Below are 20,830 nucleotides of genomic sequence, written 5' to 3' on the forward strand. Positions count from 1 at the left end.
TTTTAAATGAGACTTTCACAGCTGCTCAAATTGCAAAGTAACATTTGTGCAAGTTCAAGAACTCTGCAGAACTTGTTTTGCTCCCATTTAAAAAACAAAACATCAGTACACAATCTTTACCCCTTTAAAGAATAAATACACAGCAATCAGAATTCGATATTCAAATAATATTCACCTAAAAAAAGGTTGTTCCTGGTCGCATCAACAACTTTGTCTCAACATATCAAAGCAAAATAACATTTTCTCCACTCAACAACTTAAAAGTTTCCAGGGCTTTATCATCAGTCGAAGCAGTCTGTTTGCATTCTCCAATACAAACTGACAATCTAGTGATACAGTACATTAAAAATTCTCTGTAGTATTGACTGCCTGAAGCTGATGCTCCCTTGCTAAATGCAGTGCAGTTCAATTAACAGCTCTTCAATACACAATTTAATTTTTCTTTCATCTTGATCCACAGCCGAGCTTGAAATGAGGAATGCTGGAATAGATGTACTTTAAATATTGAAGCAAGTCTTTATAAATAAATCTATCAAACTTGTAATGATTTCTGTCATAACAGGACCAAACAGATGAACCTGAATGTCTATGACTTTCAGGTTTGTGCATTGTTTTTCTCAGACTTATTCTCTCAGTGAATTCCTGGTACAGGGAAGGGCTCTAAAAACTGCCCCAAAGGAGTGGAAGAGCTTTTCCCTTACTGCACTGTTCTTAGGAAGTAGAGGAACAGTTTTCTACTGATGCTTTATAAAGTCTTTCGCATGTAAAAATCCAACTTATCACTAACGTCACAGCAACCGACTGCAGGAGTTTCAATATTTCTCTGATTATTAAAAAGGTCACCAAACAGAGAAGTGAATGGCACCAGATATCATTACCAAATCTGCACTCAACTGGGAGACAACCAATCCTCAACTGAAAGTAAATATTTAATGCATAAATACTATCCTGGATACCATTTTTCCCCCCTGCAGTGTGAATGTACATAGCACACTTCAAATTTTCTCTAGGTAGTTGTGCCATTTCACAGGAAAAACGTAAGGTTAATTTAACCAGGACAGGATGAAATATTGCATTTCAAAGTTACTCTAAGTGGGACACTGCTGAAGGAAGCTATTAATATCTCTTACAGCATGCATGCTCAAGGAAACCTCGTGGATCAGCTCATTCCTCACAGGTACACCACACAACCTTCAAATGGCAGGATTTACTGCTGTTCATCAGAAAGGAAAACACTCCACTTTTAAGCTAGAGGCATCTTCTACTCTTTAAACATATTCACCCAAACAAACTTGACAACACTGACTGCCTTAGGTGGTAGAGAAGCTCTGCTGGCATGGAAGGGCTACCAACCTGCACGAGAGGAGCTGCAGAGCCAGAGAGGCTTCAGCCAGTGAACACAAGCAGCGTCACAAGAGCAGGAATCAGCTTCAGATGAACTCAGTCAAATGCCTCTTCTCAATTAACACATGAATTCATAGTGAAAAATATGGGTTTGCCTCATTTGTGTCCATATTCGTAACGGTATTAGCTGAGACGCCGAGATTTTATTCCTAATTGTTATATTTCTTTCTTCTTCGTGCGTTTTTAATCATCTTATCCACATCATCACTTTGAATGAAAAAAAAAATCTTTATAAAATTAACTGGTCTCATTATTGCCAACATTTCCTTTTTGCCTTTATTTCTAGTCCTACATTTTAGAAGAGTATCTCAGTACTGTATTTAAATTGTCACAGAAACAACATTCAGCATTTACAGCAATTAACTCATCATTACTTCGAATAACTACACTAATTGGGATGCTCTACAAACCTGCAACACTGCAGAATTAAAAATAAACACAACAAAGATATAATTTACAACTAATCTATACTTACAATTAAAGTTGGTTTCAAGATTTATTTCATTCTATTATTTTTTTATTAGCTACAGCAGACAGTAAATGGGGTGTACGACGTTCTGCTTTGCAAACACCTAGATTATAAAACATAATTACGCAAATTAATTAGAAATGAGTACATACATTCATGTCTTTGTTTGTAACCATAACATGTTAAACATGACTATATTAATGAGCAGTTCCTAAAACTTGTAAGATCGTATAACCGAGGAAAATATTAAAGCTCCCTGACCACACAAGGCATAAATGTCACCCTGGCACAGAGAAGATCACCACCACTTCAAGTCTCCTGATGTCCTGTTTGGAAGCTGCAGGCAGTTTACAGGTCATTCTTCTACACAGCAGAATAACAGGCACAGGAGAGTACAATCACCTTCCCATGTTTGACATGAAATAATAACACAAATTATCACAAATACTGGCAAATTAAGTGTGGTGAGATGGCTAGAAATATGTATCTAAAGTTCTGCCCCGTAAAAACAATCTTCATGCATACAGATTTATTGGGTTCAATCCAAAACTCTTCAAGGCAAAATTAGTATTTTCAGTGGGCTTTGGAAACAGATCCTTTAATGAAAAAGATAAATACACATTCTTTTGAACTGCAGCATGTTGATACAGCTTAGCTTTATTACACCTCTTACTAAATTAAGGACCATGTATATTTTCAGCACAATGGTATCAAGTGTATTCACCCTCATGCCTCAACCAACTAAGCTAAATAAGCAGGTAACAAATCATCTTATTCATAGGAAAATAAGGCTGTCAGGGACACACCAAAGGTTTCAATTACTGGTTTGTGAAATTACCCAAAGAACCATGACCGCTTTGGACCCCTCCTAAGCCATGATGGAAAGCAGTTCCCATCGTGCACTGCTAAAATGGAGATTTTCAGGGAAAGCAGCGTAATTTCTCACAGCTAAATATCACAAAGTGAGAGAAAAGATAAAGCAACAGACTATTAAAGAGCAGTTCAAGGGACCAAGCAAAGTCCAGTGCTCTTCTGTCCCCAACTCACCACCTTCCAAGATGATTATCAGGATAAGAGGGAATTAAAGGAGGAGGAGAAATAAGAAAGGACAGTAAATTAAACAAAAAATATGATGCCTTGGCTTCATAGTAATAAAAGACTTAGAAACATAACTGATAAGGAACCAAATTAATAGCACCTTTTAAGCACTCAACTCAGCAAGTCTGCTTTCTGTACATCTCCTGCATTCCTGTTGAACTCCAGCTGTGCTTGTTTTATGTCACTTATGCTGCTCTGTAGTCATATAAGCCTGATAATTATCTTCAGTTTTATAAGCTATTGTGGATCATGAAACAAGTCAGTGCTTCTTTTGACGCCCTCACATTAGTCCCTTGTCACTGTTAAAAACTGTAAGTGATCCAGCAACGCGCTTTTTTTTTTTACTTTTCTTCTTCTTTTTTAATGCATAACAATCCGGCAGAGTTGTACTACACCATGCTGGAGTTGCTGTTTTCCTGCTCTACCACATTCAGTGTTACAGTAGGACTTGACACAGACCTGAAGATTTTTGTCTTTATCTGCAAGTATCCTTTAAACATTGTCACGCTGTCACAGCGCTGCAGGTCCACGCAGTGCAGCTTCACAAGCAGGAAGAAAATAATCTCTCTACATCTTCTTCCCCGTACTAAGCTCAACCAAAAAGTGTTTCTCTGCTTCCAAAGACTTATTGGACGTAAGTGATTGACAGAGCGATTGACAGACTGGTTACAAGCCTAAAAAAAAAACCACGAATCCTAAAGAACTGATTCTTCACACTGCAGACCCATCAAATCAAACTCTTGGGGATCTGGAAACATATGTAAGTCTAAAAGCACGAATGCTGAGACATGTCTTTGGTTTAGTTTTGATTTCTGAGCAATTTTTAGAGGAAAGTCCCATTTCACAATCGTGACAGGGAAAAACCAAGACATGAACACAACTCATACCAAGTAAGCAACAAGTGTTCACTGCACTCAACAAATAAGACTACACTTCACTGTGAAGCACCCCATTTCTTCCAAGTGTCGAAATACCCACAATTATTGCCTTCTAACACACTGACTGCAAGTAATACTAACAGACACTTCACCCTGTCCACTTCTGACAATGAAATAAACTAACAAAGCTGGGGTTCCAATCGATGGCATGGAAACGTGTGAGATCTTGAACAAAGGCACGAGGCTTTTGTTTGCTTTTGAGCGAAACCAAAGCCAAGAACCAACCTGGGGACAACACCACCGGATTTCACCACGGCTGCCACCAAAAACGACCCCAGTGCGTACCAAACCATCAATCAGCGAGACACAGCGCTGCCTGTTAAGTTTTAAAATGCAGAGAATGGAACTCACTGCAGAGGCAAAAGAGGACCAATAACATAATTACAAGCCGGTGCCTGTGCAGCCCGGAGTTAATGCCGTGATTTGACATTGCAAGGCTATCCTGCTCCCCCGAGCCCTGCTGGAGACAGGGTTCACTCTAATTGGTTCCAAAGCACAACCCACCACCAGCAGCCTCCTCCAGCCCAGGAATGGTAATTTCCACACGACTGTAAATAGTGTTTGCAAACAATACAAACACGGTAATAAGAGGCTAGGTGGGTAATTAATGTGGTTACAAAGCAGCTTATTTGCATTTTTATTTAAAACTGCCTTCTTTAAAAAGCTGCTCAGATTTCTTTTTGCCAAAGGAGCCTTGGTTAAGGAATAGAGCAGTAATTACTCTCTTTAGGGGTTCTTTTATACATCCTTTAGGGAATTAGAATGAAAAGATAAGCAGAATTATAAAGGGAATCATGTAAAATATGAAATGCACTATAAACACTTAGTACTGTATTTACCATAAGCTAAGCTTGTCTTCTTCATTAATGGAATATATTACAAGCTTATGTTACAATCAGATTAATTGTGAAGATGGTTTTTAAAAAAAAATTATATCCAGACACTTTAATTCCTCCTCTCCTCTCCCAGAAATGACAAGTAGAAATCCAGTGACAGCAGAACTCACTTTATGTAAGAACACATCTACCCAGGCTTTAGTAAATAAGTTTTCAATGTCAACAGCACTAAACAGTTACAGAAGAAAAAGATTCTGAAAGAGGAAGGTTCAGGAAAAGGCCAAACCCATGTTACACTAAACATACACAATATCAGAGAAAACCCAAACTTTGAACCCTGCAAGCTGCAATCGAGTCAATGTACAAAGTCTACTCTTTTTTTTTTTTAAAGACAGACCTCTCCAGACAGGTTGGTGATATTGTTGAGCACACAGTGTCTCCTAGTGCCGTTTAATTGAAGACTAAGGATGAAGTGCAGTTTTTAAAAGGGTTATCCTGAGGTCTCTTGCTGTTTGGAGGTTGTCTCAAATTTTTTTTTTTTTTTTTAAAAAGCTCAAACTGCATTTAAGTAGTATTATTATAAAGCTTCAGGCATGGTGGGGATTTTGTGACTCACATTTCCAGATTAAGAACAGCAGGGCTGTGCTAAAGAAACAAATTACCAAAAAGATCACTTCAACACTTCTATGTATAAAATTCTGCTGACTGGAGGAAAAAATTAAGGAATGGTAAGATACTGTGACCTCTTTCAAAATTACATTTTAGATTTATATATATATATATGTGTAACAGATACTGGGAGGTGAATAGAATGATGAGAGCAGAAGTAATTTAGTCGACCCAAAAGACAACTTTGTCTTTACTGGAGGAAATCATGGTAAATTGTCTTACTGGCTTAAAAACCTTCCAATCTCACAGCTATGAGAGTGCTCTGATGGTTTCTATCAGCTGTTGTGTGCAGCATTATGGATTCACACACACCTGGGTGCTGCCAGGTTTGGGGCACATCTGGATTTAGGGTTTGTTCCTGGATTTGGGCAATGCTAAAGGGGTTACTTCAGGTTTGGGGGTGCCCCTGGGTTGAAATCTCCATCATAATATTTAATAAAACTCCATCAATTTTATATATCTGTGCAGTAACAGTGCAGAGCTCACTAAGTATGAAACAGTTCAGCTGCAGCCAATGCATCAACTCCAAGTAAATGATATCAGTATTCAGAAGGATGCCCAACCCTCAAATTTAGGGGCTTAACACATCTGCTATATAATTCAGACTCTGTTTTACAGTGGTTTCATTACTAACCATAAAAACTGTAACAGTGGAACTGTATAAACAAAGTGAACAGTGTTTTTACGGTAAAACATGAATGTAATATAAATATTTGCCTTTCCCTTTTCTCAGCATCTGTAATGAAATTAAATTCATGCCATATGTTTATAGTGTACCAAAAAAAAAAAAGATCTCAACAATCCATCCATGTAAATGTTGATTAAACTGTTAAATGTTAACTTCATGTGGGGTTTTTTTTAAGCATCTATATTTTGAAAACAGCTTTGCAGCACATATCACTCTCTTAAGGTGCCTCAACTGAGCAAATTACAGAAACTTACTGAATTCTTAAACATTATGGCCAAAATCTGGTCATACTTTCACACTGGTCTCAAAGAGTTGTTACTAGCACCAGGGTTGGGTAATGTTTATACTATCAATTCACTGCAAATAACATGAGGTCTGATTCCATTGCAATTAGTCAATTAAAAGATTCCTTCACTTCAGAACCATCTGGATCACACCCTTAAAAATAAAAAAAAGCAGGGGCAATAATGCTTTAGCTGGAGTGTCTACAGCTGCAAGTGAGACAAGTTGACACAGAATTTTTTTTTATTGTATTACCAGTTCACTTAATACAAGATAATTCCTGTGGGCAAGGCCTTTTCCCCACAGTAAGGTTTGGATAACTACTTTTGTCTTGATTCTTCAGCATGGGCACTACTCATGCACTGGAAAATGGAATATGTCTATATGTTGCAGGTATATTACACTGTGATGGCATGTGAGCCAGTAACACATAGTTTTAGAATATCTTGCTTTGAAACAAGACAATTCTTTGCTATCAAATCACAACAGAATATTGGAAGTAATATTCTCACAGAAATGCATGGGCTTTACTGGTGGGAAATTCTGAAATTATTCCTATTTTGAAGAGGTTGTTTTTTAAGAGCTTTCACTTAGCATCACTTCGAAACTCTCTAATTCTGTACCAACAGTCTGTGGCTTCATTCAGTATTTGCTACACCTCCAAAGCCACCTTCTACACATTCTTCATCTTTTTCCATAAATGAAAACCTTTCACTAACCATGATGAGATGTCCTCCTGGAACCATTCACCCAAGTTAATTCCAAAAACAATTTATTGTGCGGGTTCTCACGTAGTATGGAAATTATGTATTAACAGCCTGACTGATGTACAGGAAAAGCTCACAAAACTAACACCAAAGAGATAGAAAAGGAAATTTTACCTTCTGTATCAAGATTAGCATCCATTAGTATCAAGTGACTACAACAGAAGAATATTTTACAGATCTATCCTGTATTAGACACTTATACACAAAAAATTGTAAACCAAGGACAGCGGTGGAGACGAAACACTACGGGGGAAAACAGTCCCCCTTCCTTGAGGGGGAAACACACAGAGCCAAAACATAAAAACTGTTGCCCATGATCTGTATAAACATGCCCAGTTTGCTCCTCACCCTTCTGTGCTTTACAAGATTACAACTGGAATACAAAGACTTACCTATCAGGTTTTAATTTCATTCAGCTACTTAATCAGCAAGAATACAAATCACTCCTTAGGTGAAGAATACTTCAGGGGAAAGGAATACAGCAAGGAGTCACGTTTGTTTTGTTGCTTTTCGTTTCTCCCTTCCCTTGTCACATCTCTACCTTGTAAGTTTCTACTTAAAAAGAAGACCCAAATTTTCTTTTCACAGTGTATTTCTAATCTTTAATGTCGCTGTAGGTTTAACACTGAGGAAGAATTACAAAAGAAACATTATACTTTTTATGAAATATTAAACTTACAATTTATCTTTTAATATCTACTTCAAAGACTATTTGACAGGAATAAATAAATGAGAGCTCCTTGGCAAGAAAAGCTGTGATTTATGAAATATTTTATTCATTCATATTCTTAAGTATTTTCTTGAGAATACCACTAACATCTGGAGCTGTGCAGTCTTATCCAAACATTCTGCTCATACTCAATTAGAAAATTATATCAATAATAATGTAAAATAAATTACCTAGCTTCTCTTCCTGGAGCATAGATTTCCATGTTTGTCAGAGCAACTATGTGTACAAACAGCACTGTAGTGTTTTTCATTAAGCCTCAAAGTCAATTAAGCTACGAATTGGAACAATCATTCCTCCTTTGCAAAGTATTGATATTTTTTTCTTGGCTGCTTTCAGGCCTTTTCACTGCTCAAGGAGAGATTTATGTTTGACAATTTCTTTCTGATTAAAATGAATCATAACTCTGGAATTCTAATTTCCTCTTTTCTAAGCAAGAAATTATCAAACAGTTTTAAATTGATATTGAACGTCATCGGGCATGAACATTCATTTTCAAGAGAGATCAAATATAAAGCTATACTGATCTCTCTTTTTATCTGCTGCTTTTACATGCTTTTTCTTCCTTTCTCTGTCTGTATGTATATATGTGTATAAAGCATTACATTGTACCAATATAACCAACCATACCTCTCCATAAAAGTTATATTTGACAGACCAGTTAGACTAGCTAGAACTTATCACAATCCTTTACACAAGGCAATTACCCTTTATTTGCAATATTTGCAAAATTCTGCTGTAGTTTAGAAAGAAAATAACTGGAATACTGCAGGTTGCAAGCAAATGTCAGTTATCTAAAGTAATTAGCAAGTTTATATGGGTAATCCCTACTCAAACAGCTCAAATTCTCTATAAAACAGCTCTTCAGGCATAAATTGTTATAAACAAAGTTTTCTAGATTTGTCTCCAACAGCCAGTGAAGATCAGTTTGAATTTGCTTATTAAACATAATGGCAGCTAATCTGAAAAAAATCTCATTTTCTCCCATTATTCCCGCTGCTCTCTCTAAATCTTAACAATTGGATTTTCCCAAGCCATTTAGCCGTCCCATTTTCTCTTTATAAACTTGATTTTCAGCTTTCATTACAAGCAGATTGAAACTGCATTTTTTTTTCTGCCTAACAACTTGTTTAGGAGTACAACAGGCCCAGAGCAGAGCTGTGTTTCTGCAGACACTCAGTTTATGGCATTCCAGACAGGGATGTCACACACAGACTCACTAAGGGAACAAGCTGGGTGGTTTTCCTAAGTGCTGTTACATGCACTGTGCTTTATTTTTAAATGTTGCATTACAGTGGGTTTGATTTGGGTTTGGTTTGGTTTGTTGTGGTTTGGCAAAGGTTGTGGTTGACTTTTTAAGAATTACATTTTTTTTTCCATATGTATTTCAGGTTTTAGTTAACACAGACCAACAGTTAGATAATTGTATCAAAATTTGAAATAATAAGTTGTTACACATTTTTAAATATTTTGTCTTCTTGCAAAGTGCATGGAACTCTATTATGCATTCAGACAGCAAAGAAAGAAAAAGGAAATATTCTGTATCCAACGTTTAAACCTTGACTACTAAAGGATACTGTCCCACAGAAAAGTCAGTATAGGATGCACGTTGCTCTGAATGATATACATATTTTAATAGAAATACCAATTTTATTACCATCACAGTAGTAAAGCTCCACACTTATGATGGGTAAACACACTGGAACCCCTTTTGGCAATGGTTTTTTTCTTCTTTTTTTCTTTTTTTTTCTTTTTTTTTTTTTTTTTAAATAAGAGGACATTTCATGCAAATTAGAAGAACATGGGGTTTGGGAACTGAGCTGAAGAGCAGGAACATATATTTATCAAATTTGCACTCCTCAAATTACTGAGGAACGTGGTGTTTATAATGCAGCTCGGAGACTTAATCTCAGAGATTTACAGGAAAACATAAAACAAGTAGGCAGTGCTATTGCTTCCAAAAATGAACATGGGGCTTTGTAAAGCTGCACCCTAAGCAGATGTATCTTTAAAAAAATTGATTCCAAATTGAAAACCAAATCTATTTCCTTATGATAATTTCGCTTTCCTTAGAAAGGAGACAAAATACTGTGAGTACTTTGAAGTTCTTCACAGTAGAACAGTTGCAGCTACATATTGAGAATTCATCTGAACCATATGCAGAGGTTGTTGACATTTTTACTTAAGCTCTTTCATTTCACGAAAAATTTTCAATTAACAACTTCCTGCTTTGTAGTTAAACCTATAAGCTGAAAATTAATATTTTACATCAATATTTTAATATTAGAAGGAAATCAATCAAATTAATCTTTGTCTCTTTGTTTTCAGTAACTGACTTTGGGGCAGGTTTTTGTGTTTGTTTTCCTCAAGATTGCTTGCAATTTGATGTAAATTTTAAGCATCTTGTAATTCATCAACTAATTCTCTCCTGGTTACACACTCCAAGTAATTAAAGTTCAGTAATAACTTATTCTTTCTGCTCCAGCACCTGCATTTCATTTGTTTATTTTCCCAGAGTCATAAATCTGAGGGACTGTCAAAGTGCCATAATATTAGTGCAATAATCAAAGTTAATTAGTCCCTCTCAATAAACAACAACAAAGCCATTACAAAGACTCACTGAAGGTTTTCCAGCTACCAGTTTACAGATGAGACTCTTTTTCTGAACAATTAGACTTTGAAAACTGTTAGTAAAGAAATTTTGTGTTTCTGAAGTAATTTCACCTTCAGTGATCTTCATTCAACTGACAGTTCAGTAACTTTTAGTGAGATAATACAGGTATTAAGAAAAGTATTCCTGAACCCCCATTGCCTTCAAAGTGCTTAGAGATATAGGGTCAGAATGAAGGGAGAAATGGGATATTTTTCAAATAAAAGCTACTCACTACTGCCTTATTCTAGTTATATAAAACCCATATATACAGCCATATTTAGCTGGACTGGGACTATTAAATTCAAACAACATGATATCACTAAATCCAGTTCTGTTGAAAGAGAGCAGACAAATGAGCTTTAAGCAAACACACATTACACTCCTCTCTGTTGGAATCCTCTTGGAATTCCATGCTGTTGAAAAAAGAAACAAAACAAAAACCAAACAAGCAAAAAGGAGTTTCACAATGGGAAGTACTGAAGGAGAAAGGAAGACATTTTTCACTCCCAATCCTTTACTGTAAATCATTAATATCATCTGGGCAAGAGAAAAAGGCCTAAATCCAAAGACTGTTTCTTCATGAAATCTATGGTCACAAAAATTAGCAGCATTATAAAGCATCACTCATTTGGAAATACTTGTAAATAAGCACTGTTTGGTTTTGCAATAAACTTTTAATAAATATTATAATTATCTGTAGACTGCTTATGTGTAAATATTAATACTACTGAGAGCTCTCCCATGTCATCTAGGAGCAGTTGAAATACTTTAAGGGTTCGGGAAATAAAACTAAAACATCATCACTAGTTTTAGTTGGAAAGAAATAAAAATTCAAGAATTTGACCCTGAGATCTTTTATTTAGTAAAGTTTCACCAGATTATCTCCTGGAATTCAGCACTCCCAGCAAGCTCACACAAAAGTAGCCTGCAATCCTTAGTAGCAAGTAAATGACTATGGGAGGAATAAATTAAGAACACTGAATATATTTTAATAAGGACCTTGAAAGATCATCAAAAAAAGGGTATCAGGGAAAGTTAAGAACCAAAGAGCAACAAGGGAATAGATGGGACTGAAGAGCTTGTATTTGTGTGACAAAATAGAAGAAAAATGAAGGCAGGAAGAACCTGGAAGGAAAGTGTAAGAATGACCTTCTGATACCTCTCACTGTAGGCAAACTATGGGCAAAACAGTGGCTGTCTCTAATATTTGACTGTGTCCATCCTCCTTCCCTTAGTTATGCACTTTGGGTCTGGAAATGTCCTTTCCCATGGACAGTGCCTCAGTGGTTCTTTCAAACATTCCTGTCCTTACACGAAGCACCTGTGGGTACCGTGGGTGACAGCACATCAAGCCTTGCACTCCAACACACTCCCAGGAAACAAAAAAACCTCCACCACCAACACGCCAGCGACCGAGCGGGATGTTGCACAGCAAGACAAATGCCTTCTCCTTTAGATTCTTGCATGGCAAGGCCACATCTATTCAGCTGCTTGCAATGCACAGAAGATTTCACGTCTTGGAAAGGCGTGGGACACTCCACGCATCCACTTACCCACTCCCCGAGGATGCGCTGCACGGCGTCGCTGCCCCTCGACAGGCTCCTGCAGGCCAGGATCACGTATGCCCCGTGCAGTGCAAGAGACTTGGCAGTTTCAAAACCTAAGATTAAAACATTTTCCTAGTCAGAAACAGATCCCAGCGACAACACAAGAGCTGTAAAATCCCCGAGGAGGGGAGTGGCACGATCATTTCGTCCCCGTTCTGAATTTGGATGCTTCGTTTCTCCTTTCTAAAAGGAGCCTTCAGATTTTCAGGAGTGAGCTGCTACATTATTTGTGCTGTACTCAATGGTATCACTGGCTGTCCATCTCCATGGAGAACTCTGACAATGACAGAAATTGCCATCCAGCTGGAAGGGGCATAACTTAGCTTAAAGAATTCAATTAGACAAGCTTAAACTAGAAAACGAAGAATCAAACTGAAATGCCCAACAATTTGTGTGTGTGAAGAAGTCAAAGAGAAGAGGTATTTGTTTTAACTTTATGACATTTATAGCATGTTCATGATTTCCTGTTAAAAACTGTTTACCAAAAAGCCTATTAAGATGGGCTGTCTCACTTCCAAAACACCCTGAAGCAACAAAATCCAGTTACAGCACAAGACATAACTTACATTATAGAAACAACAGACACCAAGACAAATTCACAGCATTTTCTGAAATTACATACTTACGGTATTTAAGTCCAAGCAATTTTCTTGTATCTCTTTTAAAGCCATTCACTGCACCAAGCAACTTTAATTACCTGGGTAATTCATTGCATGCACATGAATTCAGCTGCAGCATATGCAAAGATTTCCCCTCTTCCTAATTCCACTTTAAGCATATTTAACTAGAATTTTTCATGTAACTAACAGAAGACATACCAGGGTACTATTAGCTTTTATGCTCCTTGCACAAAAATACACTTACTTTGACTAGCTTACTGGATTATTAAAAACTACTTGGAATGCCTGGCAACAGTTTTGCTGCTGTTAAACAAAGATCCAGAGCTGATGGCCAAGTTACTCAGCAAAGCATGATGATGTTTTGCTAACTCTACCCCATGTCACACTGTGCAAAATAATAAAGTCCATGCCATTCACTGTTAGAGTTAATAACTTCATTCTCATTATAAACTAAGTTACATGCTGTGAACTCAGTTCATTTTAATACCATTTTGACCCTGCAAACTCAGAGATCAGTGTTAAGCAATTCTCTTTGGGTCATGCTCACTCTTTTCTGAGCTTCCAAAGCATGATTCTTCACCCTTAGACTTGTTCTGGATCTTCACACAAAATCATGGGTTAAAAAACCCTCCATTCAAATACTACCACAATGCAACCTCCAACATATCTGAAGTAGGAGTTTGGAAGCACCCTCAGTATCCAAGTCAATTTACAGCTTTAGCTCTTTGGTTCTGCAAAAATTAGTGTTTCTTTGGTCCCTCAGTGTCAAAAAACCTTAAAACAGGTGGGGAAAGGCTTCTAGCAGGATAGAAAACATTTTCTGCCAGATTCACTGTCTTTAATTTAAAGTTGATCAACATTTGTTCTTCAGCAAAATGTAGCTATATTTTCAATACACAGTAAATTTTAAAACCTTACACATGGACTGAGTAAAGTACAAAGCTATTTAAACTCTACAAATAAAAATCTTACCTCCCTATAAAAACTACCACTGAATCACAATCCACACTGAATGTGGTTTCATACACCAAAGTTAAACCACAAAGATCATAAACACCCAAACAGTAAAACATATCAAAAAAAAAAAAAAATCACACTATGGTTTAATAGGAAGAGAAATCCAAATCAAGGAACCAGAGCATCCTTAATTCTTCCCACAAAAGTAACCCTGTGGACTTCAAAAGACTTTTTTAAATAAAAGCTTCACTTAATCTGAGACTGACACCACTTAAGTGACACACGAAGGGATATCAACAGTGAAGATTTTAGTTTCTTTTCCAGGAAACAAATTGTTTCCTCCAGGGGTGAATCTTCCCTGTACCCCAGTGCTGGAGTGTTGCAGCTGCAGAGCTATTTAACCCAGGTCAAGCAGATAGCCTGCCAACAAGTTACATGCTAGTAGTGGGCTTTTTTTTAAAGTAGGAAAAACTACACAAGAAGAACAGAATAGGATTATAGACTTGAGCACCAAGGACAGCCAATTACAAAGAATTAAACAGATACTTCCCCCAAATGTGACAGAAGAACAACATGCTTAAATAACATCCACTCTGGAAAAGCAATCACTGTATTGTATGGAGTATTTAAAAACCCTATTTTGAGCAAATGTTTTATAAAACTAATTTCAAGAGATTGCCCTGGAAATCTCAAGTTTGTGCTGAGATCAACTACTCTTGCTGCTGGTGCTCAAGCTGAACGAGCTTTAATCTGACACTCAGTAGTGAAAATCCTGTTTAAGAATAAGACATACATGAGGATAAACATTATGGCACAGCTCTACATCACCAGCTAACCTAAAGGACGGGGAGCAGAACTAACAAGAGAGCTACAAGCACATGGGATTTGCTAGAGACATTTAAAACCCTTCAGCCCTTTCTTACAGCCTGCTTTTCACAAAGACTCAGAAATTAGCACTCAATTTTACTCTTCATTTTCTAGGATGACTGTTCAATGCTCTCACATTCTTGGCTATCTGCACTCGACTGCTATCACTGGATTTTTGGGGCACATTTTCAGCTGATGGTCTCAATTAAGAAGCTGTTAGCACCGCTCAATTAATGCCTGCTACACTGTGTCAACATACACCAGATGAGTACATGGCTCTGTCAAACGGTGCCACCTCCTCTATAAAACAGAGAAAAGGATTCACTGAGTGGAAAAGTAATTCAGTGATTTCTTGTTTAAATAGACAGCATACAGTCCATCAGTCACTGGGGGACATTTTGCAACCGATTTGCATCAGGCATTTACATGTTTTAAAACATTTCTTTATTTCAAATACAAGCAAGTTGGAAAACACAAGAAGAAATTCAAAAACATTTCAGACAACAGGAAGTTTTCTTCAGCTTCCCTGCCTTCTCCCAAACACTCTGGGATACCTTGGATCTGCCATTAACAACATATTTGAAACACAGTGATGCTGTCTTTCTTTGCAACAGCTTCATACTCCATGGAGAAGCCTATTATAGGGTTTGCTCACACTTGGATCCTTCAGGATTGTTTCTTGCTTTCTCTCCGTCGATGAAGAGCTCTGGAGGCCCAAAGATTCACACGTGCTCAAGGACTGATTTAAAGCCCAGCCTTCCTCGAGCCCTACATGACAAGCAGCTTAAATATGAACTAAAAGGCAGTCCAGAAGAAAAGCTTCTTCCCTGCCACTGCAGTAAACACTGTAAGATCAGCTAAAGTGAACACAAGTGCTCTGGGGAATTGCAAAAGTACTGCTCTGTGTGTGTTGCATATTTCTGGCCTTTCATACACTGCTGGCTTTCTTATGGACTGTGTAACAGCAGAAACCAACTCGGATTTTGTAAGCACAAGCATATTATCTCAGTAAAAGTGTGTGTTACAGTCACAGCTGTGTTCAGGTTTCTCTTTTTCACCCCACTACACTATTCTCAAACTTTCTGAATTGCAGCAAACATCTACTGGGTTCTTATAAATAGACAAATTTGCAGAGTGAACTGAATTCATTTTCAGAATACATTTCAGGGTTTGGAAATATTGGACTAAGTGTCTTCTGATTTTTGGGACCCAAGAGAACTACATATAACTTGAAAAGAGGTTTGTCTCCTAGACATCACTAGATTTCTTTAAACTTGGAAGACCCAAACACCAGTGACAGTGAATGCACATGTATGACAGTGTGATGCCAGTCACATGCAAAAGATCACATCTGACACACTCAGACCTTTCAGAGCCCAAAAAGCACCATGCATTCCACATCAGGGCTGCTTGGCCACATCCACTCTGGTTCAATACGGATATTTAGGATAAAACCTTAGAGACACATTATTCAAGTTGCTCCAAATGCAAGTTTTCAAGCAAATAAAGCACCAAGCTATTTTTAAAAAAAGACTCAATTTAAAACGAGCGATTCCCATGAACTGCTAATGCTGCCTTTGTTTCTGTGTGTTTGCAGGCACATGGCAATGACACATACTGATATTTTTCATTGAAAAGTGTGATGTTATATGAAAGATACATCCTGCCTCTCCCTTTGTGTGTAAATTGGACAAACGTGTTTTTCTTGGAGTCACGAACCACAGAAAAAGCCAACCAAAACGAAACAGGGTGACTAATGCATTGGTTCTGTTTTCCATCTAACCAATTCAAAAATATGCACTCCTTACACTTCTTTGCAATACACTGCTCTGGGCAAGGAAAAGTTATTCTTACCAGTAAGTGCATTGCTGCTGTCACTGACAAAACCCAAAATATTTTGTTTCCTCCGGGGGGGGGAGCGCGACACAAAACAAATATTTAAAAACAGCCTTAAATTAATGGGATTATAAATATCTGTTGCTTTGTTGTTCCTGTAAAAAATTAAAAACGCATCATTTGAGGGAAAGAAAACTAAATTCATAACTGGAGATGCTGCCAGCAAGAAAAAAAAAAAACTCCAGCACTGTGGCTATGTCAGGCACACATATTACAAACACGCTGCAACGAAGGGCCACAAAGTGGCTGGAGTCAGATCTGGAGTCAGATCTGGTATCTACTCCAGCTGCACTGCCCAAAGCCACCCACCAGCTCCCTTCATGATGCCACCACCCCAGATGTGACCAAAGCTGGGCCTTGAGTCCTTTCAGCTCCGTTACACCTGACCCTGCTCGGTGTCTCAGCCTCCCAAAGGCAAAGGCTCAGAGCAGATTCAAACAGACACTGCCAATCCTTCACGCTGCAGAGGTGCTACCATCCAGCATAAACACTGCAATAACAGCCAAGGGTTCCAGTCTGGAAGGAGCCCTGGAGTGAGAACACATTAAATACAGAGCCAAGCTACTTGTCATGTCCCATGATAAGACCTTGTTTTAGTCGTGTCAAGGCAATTCCCACCAACCACTCAATGTCTGCCCATAAAACACATGGAGATACTACTTAGAATAACTGTGGTTTTCAACTAAGTTAGATAGTCCTAAAACAGCTTAATGAAAACATAAGGTGACACAAAGCCAAAACTGAAATTCAATGCTGCACTGCACAGATCATCCCAATCGAGATTTACTTTTTTTTCCACTTGCCAAGTCACGTAAATACAAACAGGTAAAGCATTCGGCTTTATCATTTAATGTTTAAGGACAATTTATAAAAGAGTTTATTTTTATGTTTGCATACAATTTCTCCACTGTAACAGATAATTTATCACGAGGGCAAACAGACATCTGGATACACAGCAACTCAGCACACACAACTTCATATTTTCTAGACAAAAATAACCTCTCCACCTAAAAGTGCATCTAAATGTATTATCCCCAAGTCAAGTCAAGCAGAGTTATATTTTAAAAGAAACCCGAGGTGATAGCAACTTTGTCTCAAAATTCTGGTGAATTAGAACTCATTTTGGTGTGACTTATATTCCTTATTTTATTTAGAACTCTAAATTATTCAGAATTACATATGCTTATATTCATAAGGGATAAAAAAAATATTTTGTTAGACTACAGTTATGTTAACACACTACTTCTATTTTTACTGCAAAATAAACACTTCTTAATTAAACATTTAACTGAAATCTAGAGTGGTAGAAAACAACAAATCTGCCCACAATGTAAGTCAACATCAAACCAGCATCACAATAAAATCTAGACCAGGACTGAGTAGTCAAATTTTGACATGGTATTTAGGGCACTCCACTTCTCAGTTAGTAATCATCCCTGAATGTTTAGTCACTACGGGATAAGTGACCCTTCTTTTGTTTATTTGTTTAAATAAAGCCAGTCTATTTATAAATACCATTACTTGAACACATTATTAAGGAAATAAATAACATTTTTGCGCAGGCTTCTGCAGCTTCATCGTTATTTTATAGCAAAGCTGAGGCGAGCTAAAGAGAGGCAGTGGCATCAAAACTAGCAAGAGTCACACACACAAATCATTGAGGATTTATCCAACATCAGCAGCAAGTACCAAAGGCCAACAATAAAGAGACTTCAGTTTCCAGCTAATCCACACACTCTTGGAGGGTTTGTGTGCTGGAAAAACGCCAGAATTAAGAGCATTCGTAACAGAATATAAAAAGTCTGATCAGATATGCAGTATAAATAGATTTTGAAAGCTGTTTTGAGGGCTGGGATTTTTGCCTTTTTTTTTCCTCAACTCCTTTCCAAAATTTTGGGGTTTTTCTCCTCCCTTGTTGCTGCTATTCTTAGCACACCTTCTTAGACAAGCTTACTCAAGTGACTGGAAAAAAGCCTAGAGAATTTAAAATTTATCTTTGTGTCTCTTGGCCTTTTTTTTTTTTTTTCTTTTTAATCAGGTATTTTTTAAAAAAGTTCCAAGTTCAGAAAAACGGGGTTGGCAAACTCTCCTTCTCTAAAGCTGCTCTTTGCATCAGCAGTAGCTTCAGGCAACTCAACAGTTTTTCCCACCAAAGCAAAAATGGAGAAAAAAAAAGCCAGAAATTGTCTAGTTTCTTTTCAAGTACACTTCTGTTCCTCTGCAAGCCAAGACTATCATAGGTTTCTGTACTGCTGAGCTGAGCCCTAATTAAACATAATAAAAAAAATTAGTTGCATGTTTTGAATCTCCTTTTGGCAAGTACAACAGTGCAATGTTAATAAAAGAAGTAAATTCAATAAAGAGGAATACTTCATCCAAGGCAGAATAATTAAAAGACATACTGTGCTGTCAGCTAAAGTGCTAGATCCTCCTAGCTTTAATCTCAAAGTCATTTCATGAGAAATGCTCAGCGTTATGTAAAGATACAGAGAAAGTACTACAACATAAATTGGACCAATTTTTTTTTTTTCTTAAAACAAACTTGATATTTATTTATATCAGTTACACAGTGAAAGATTTTTGTATGTATATTAGACATTTTACAGATAAATAATAAAACAAGGTTCTCTCCTAAACAGGTCACAGTTCAGCTTATAAAAAAAAAAAAAAAAAAGATGTTCAAACATACAGAGACAGGTTCTGTTCTAAAGAGCTCACAGTTCGTATCACAGGGGAGAGGAACAGATGAGCAGAACGAAAATTAAAACAATGCCACTTGATTTCTGGCAGTCACCACCCACATCTGTCTTAGGGCAATACGAGATAAGACAATTTGTTTCGTTTGGCAGCAAAGGAAGGTTTTGATACAGGAGTCATTTCAGGATCCTGTGAAAAGAACTGAATACGGGGCAGATGCAGCTCATTGGTCTCTCTAGTTCAAGAGTGGCAAACCTTTTGGGTGTGCTTTAAACTACGAAGGGAAGAGGGAGATGGGAAGCTGTTATGTAACCCAAATGATCCATCATGTGGTTCCGACATACAAAGTAAGGCAGGAGATGGAGTTCTGAAACAAAAGATGAAGAATAAGAACAGTATTAACAAAAAGCATCTACACACAAAAGCAAGGAGAATGGAAAACAAGCAAGAATTAGAAGTCATTGAGTTATAACATAAGGCCATGGGCAAAAAAAAAAACACAAACAAAAATCAAACACAACTTTGCTACGCTTCCAAGGAGGATATGAAAACATGTCATGCCTCATCTCACACCAAAATTAGGTTGGTTTTTTTTTTTAGATGACATTTAAGGTCTATGTAGTAACAGTCAGAACACCAGCAACCCACCCAGGAGCTCAGTGACAAGAATCTTCTAAAGCCAAGCACCAATTCCAGCTGCAGGCTCTATATCAAGGTTTTTTCATCTTCCAAGAAGTTAGACCTTGCCAGTCTGGGGCAGGGGATGTGAAATCCAAAGATATACATGCCTATAGAACTTTACATCTGTAAAACAGGAAAACCTGCCAGGTGAACAAGCTATACTACACTTCCAAAACCTACTGGTTGTGTGACAACATTGTACCCTAAAATCTTGAGTCACAATTTGCAACATTACTGTGAATCACATAAAAAGGATCACTCCTGCTGATAGTCAGAATGTCAGTGTGCAATAGTTCACTCAAGACCACCCAGAAGTCAGGCTGTGCAATTCCTGATTTCACCCTCAGTCTGCCTTGTCTGTGACAAGTCAAATGACCAAACCTTGGTTTGTGTGTATGAAGTCCAGTGAGTGATATTTATTCACCACATCACCTCTCTTACCATTATGAAGCCTATCTCTGCCTCATAGTCTAGATATCTAACTTGGTGTTCTGCCAGAGATGAGTGTTTCGAATGCCAAAAGCAAGGAACAGAATCAGGAAGTCTCGGTCTGTGTTCCATTGACCACAGATCAGATTCAGAAACAGATCACAACCTTCATTCACTCAGGATGCCAGAAGTGTGCTGCCAAGTAGGTCATGCACATTTTTATGCACTCCCCTTTGCTTAGCAAGGCACAAAATGGTCCAATTTTACCTTCAGAATTAAAAATCCTTCAACAAGAGTAAGTTTATACCCCTCAGCATCTGCTTGCAGCTGGACACAGACCCAAACAAATAAAGCCCTTCTCAAAAAAAGCTTTTTTTCCTTTTCTAGTCGCCATAGTTTCTACTCTTAATATATCTTAATTACTCCTTCTGCTGTAGAATAGCCTTCAGAGAAGTATATTTTTTATCCTGTGACAGAACAATCCAACTCCCACTTCAAACTGGAACATGGACATGGGCATAATCTGTAAATTTAGGTCCTTTACT

General features: G+C 37.5%; 1 protein-coding gene across 1 annotated transcript in view; it reads right to left on the reverse strand.

Moving 5' to 3' along the window:
- The window catches only part of WWOX (WW domain containing oxidoreductase), a 472,482-nt gene that overhangs the window by 437,643 nt on the left and 14,009 nt on the right, over positions 1-20,830 (reverse strand). The window contains exon 5 of the mRNA XM_050311260.1: positions 12,085-12,191. Coding sequence (XP_050167217.1) covers positions 12,085-12,191 — 107 coding nt within the window. The remainder of the gene's footprint in view (positions 1-12,084; positions 12,192-20,830) is intronic.

This window comes from Myiozetetes cayanensis, unplaced genomic scaffold (genome assembly GCF_022539395.1).
Source record: "Myiozetetes cayanensis isolate MyiCay16 unplaced genomic scaffold, myiCay2020 scf16, whole genome shotgun sequence".
Classification (NCBI taxonomy): domain Eukaryota; kingdom Metazoa; phylum Chordata; class Aves; order Passeriformes; family Tyrannidae; genus Myiozetetes; species Myiozetetes cayanensis.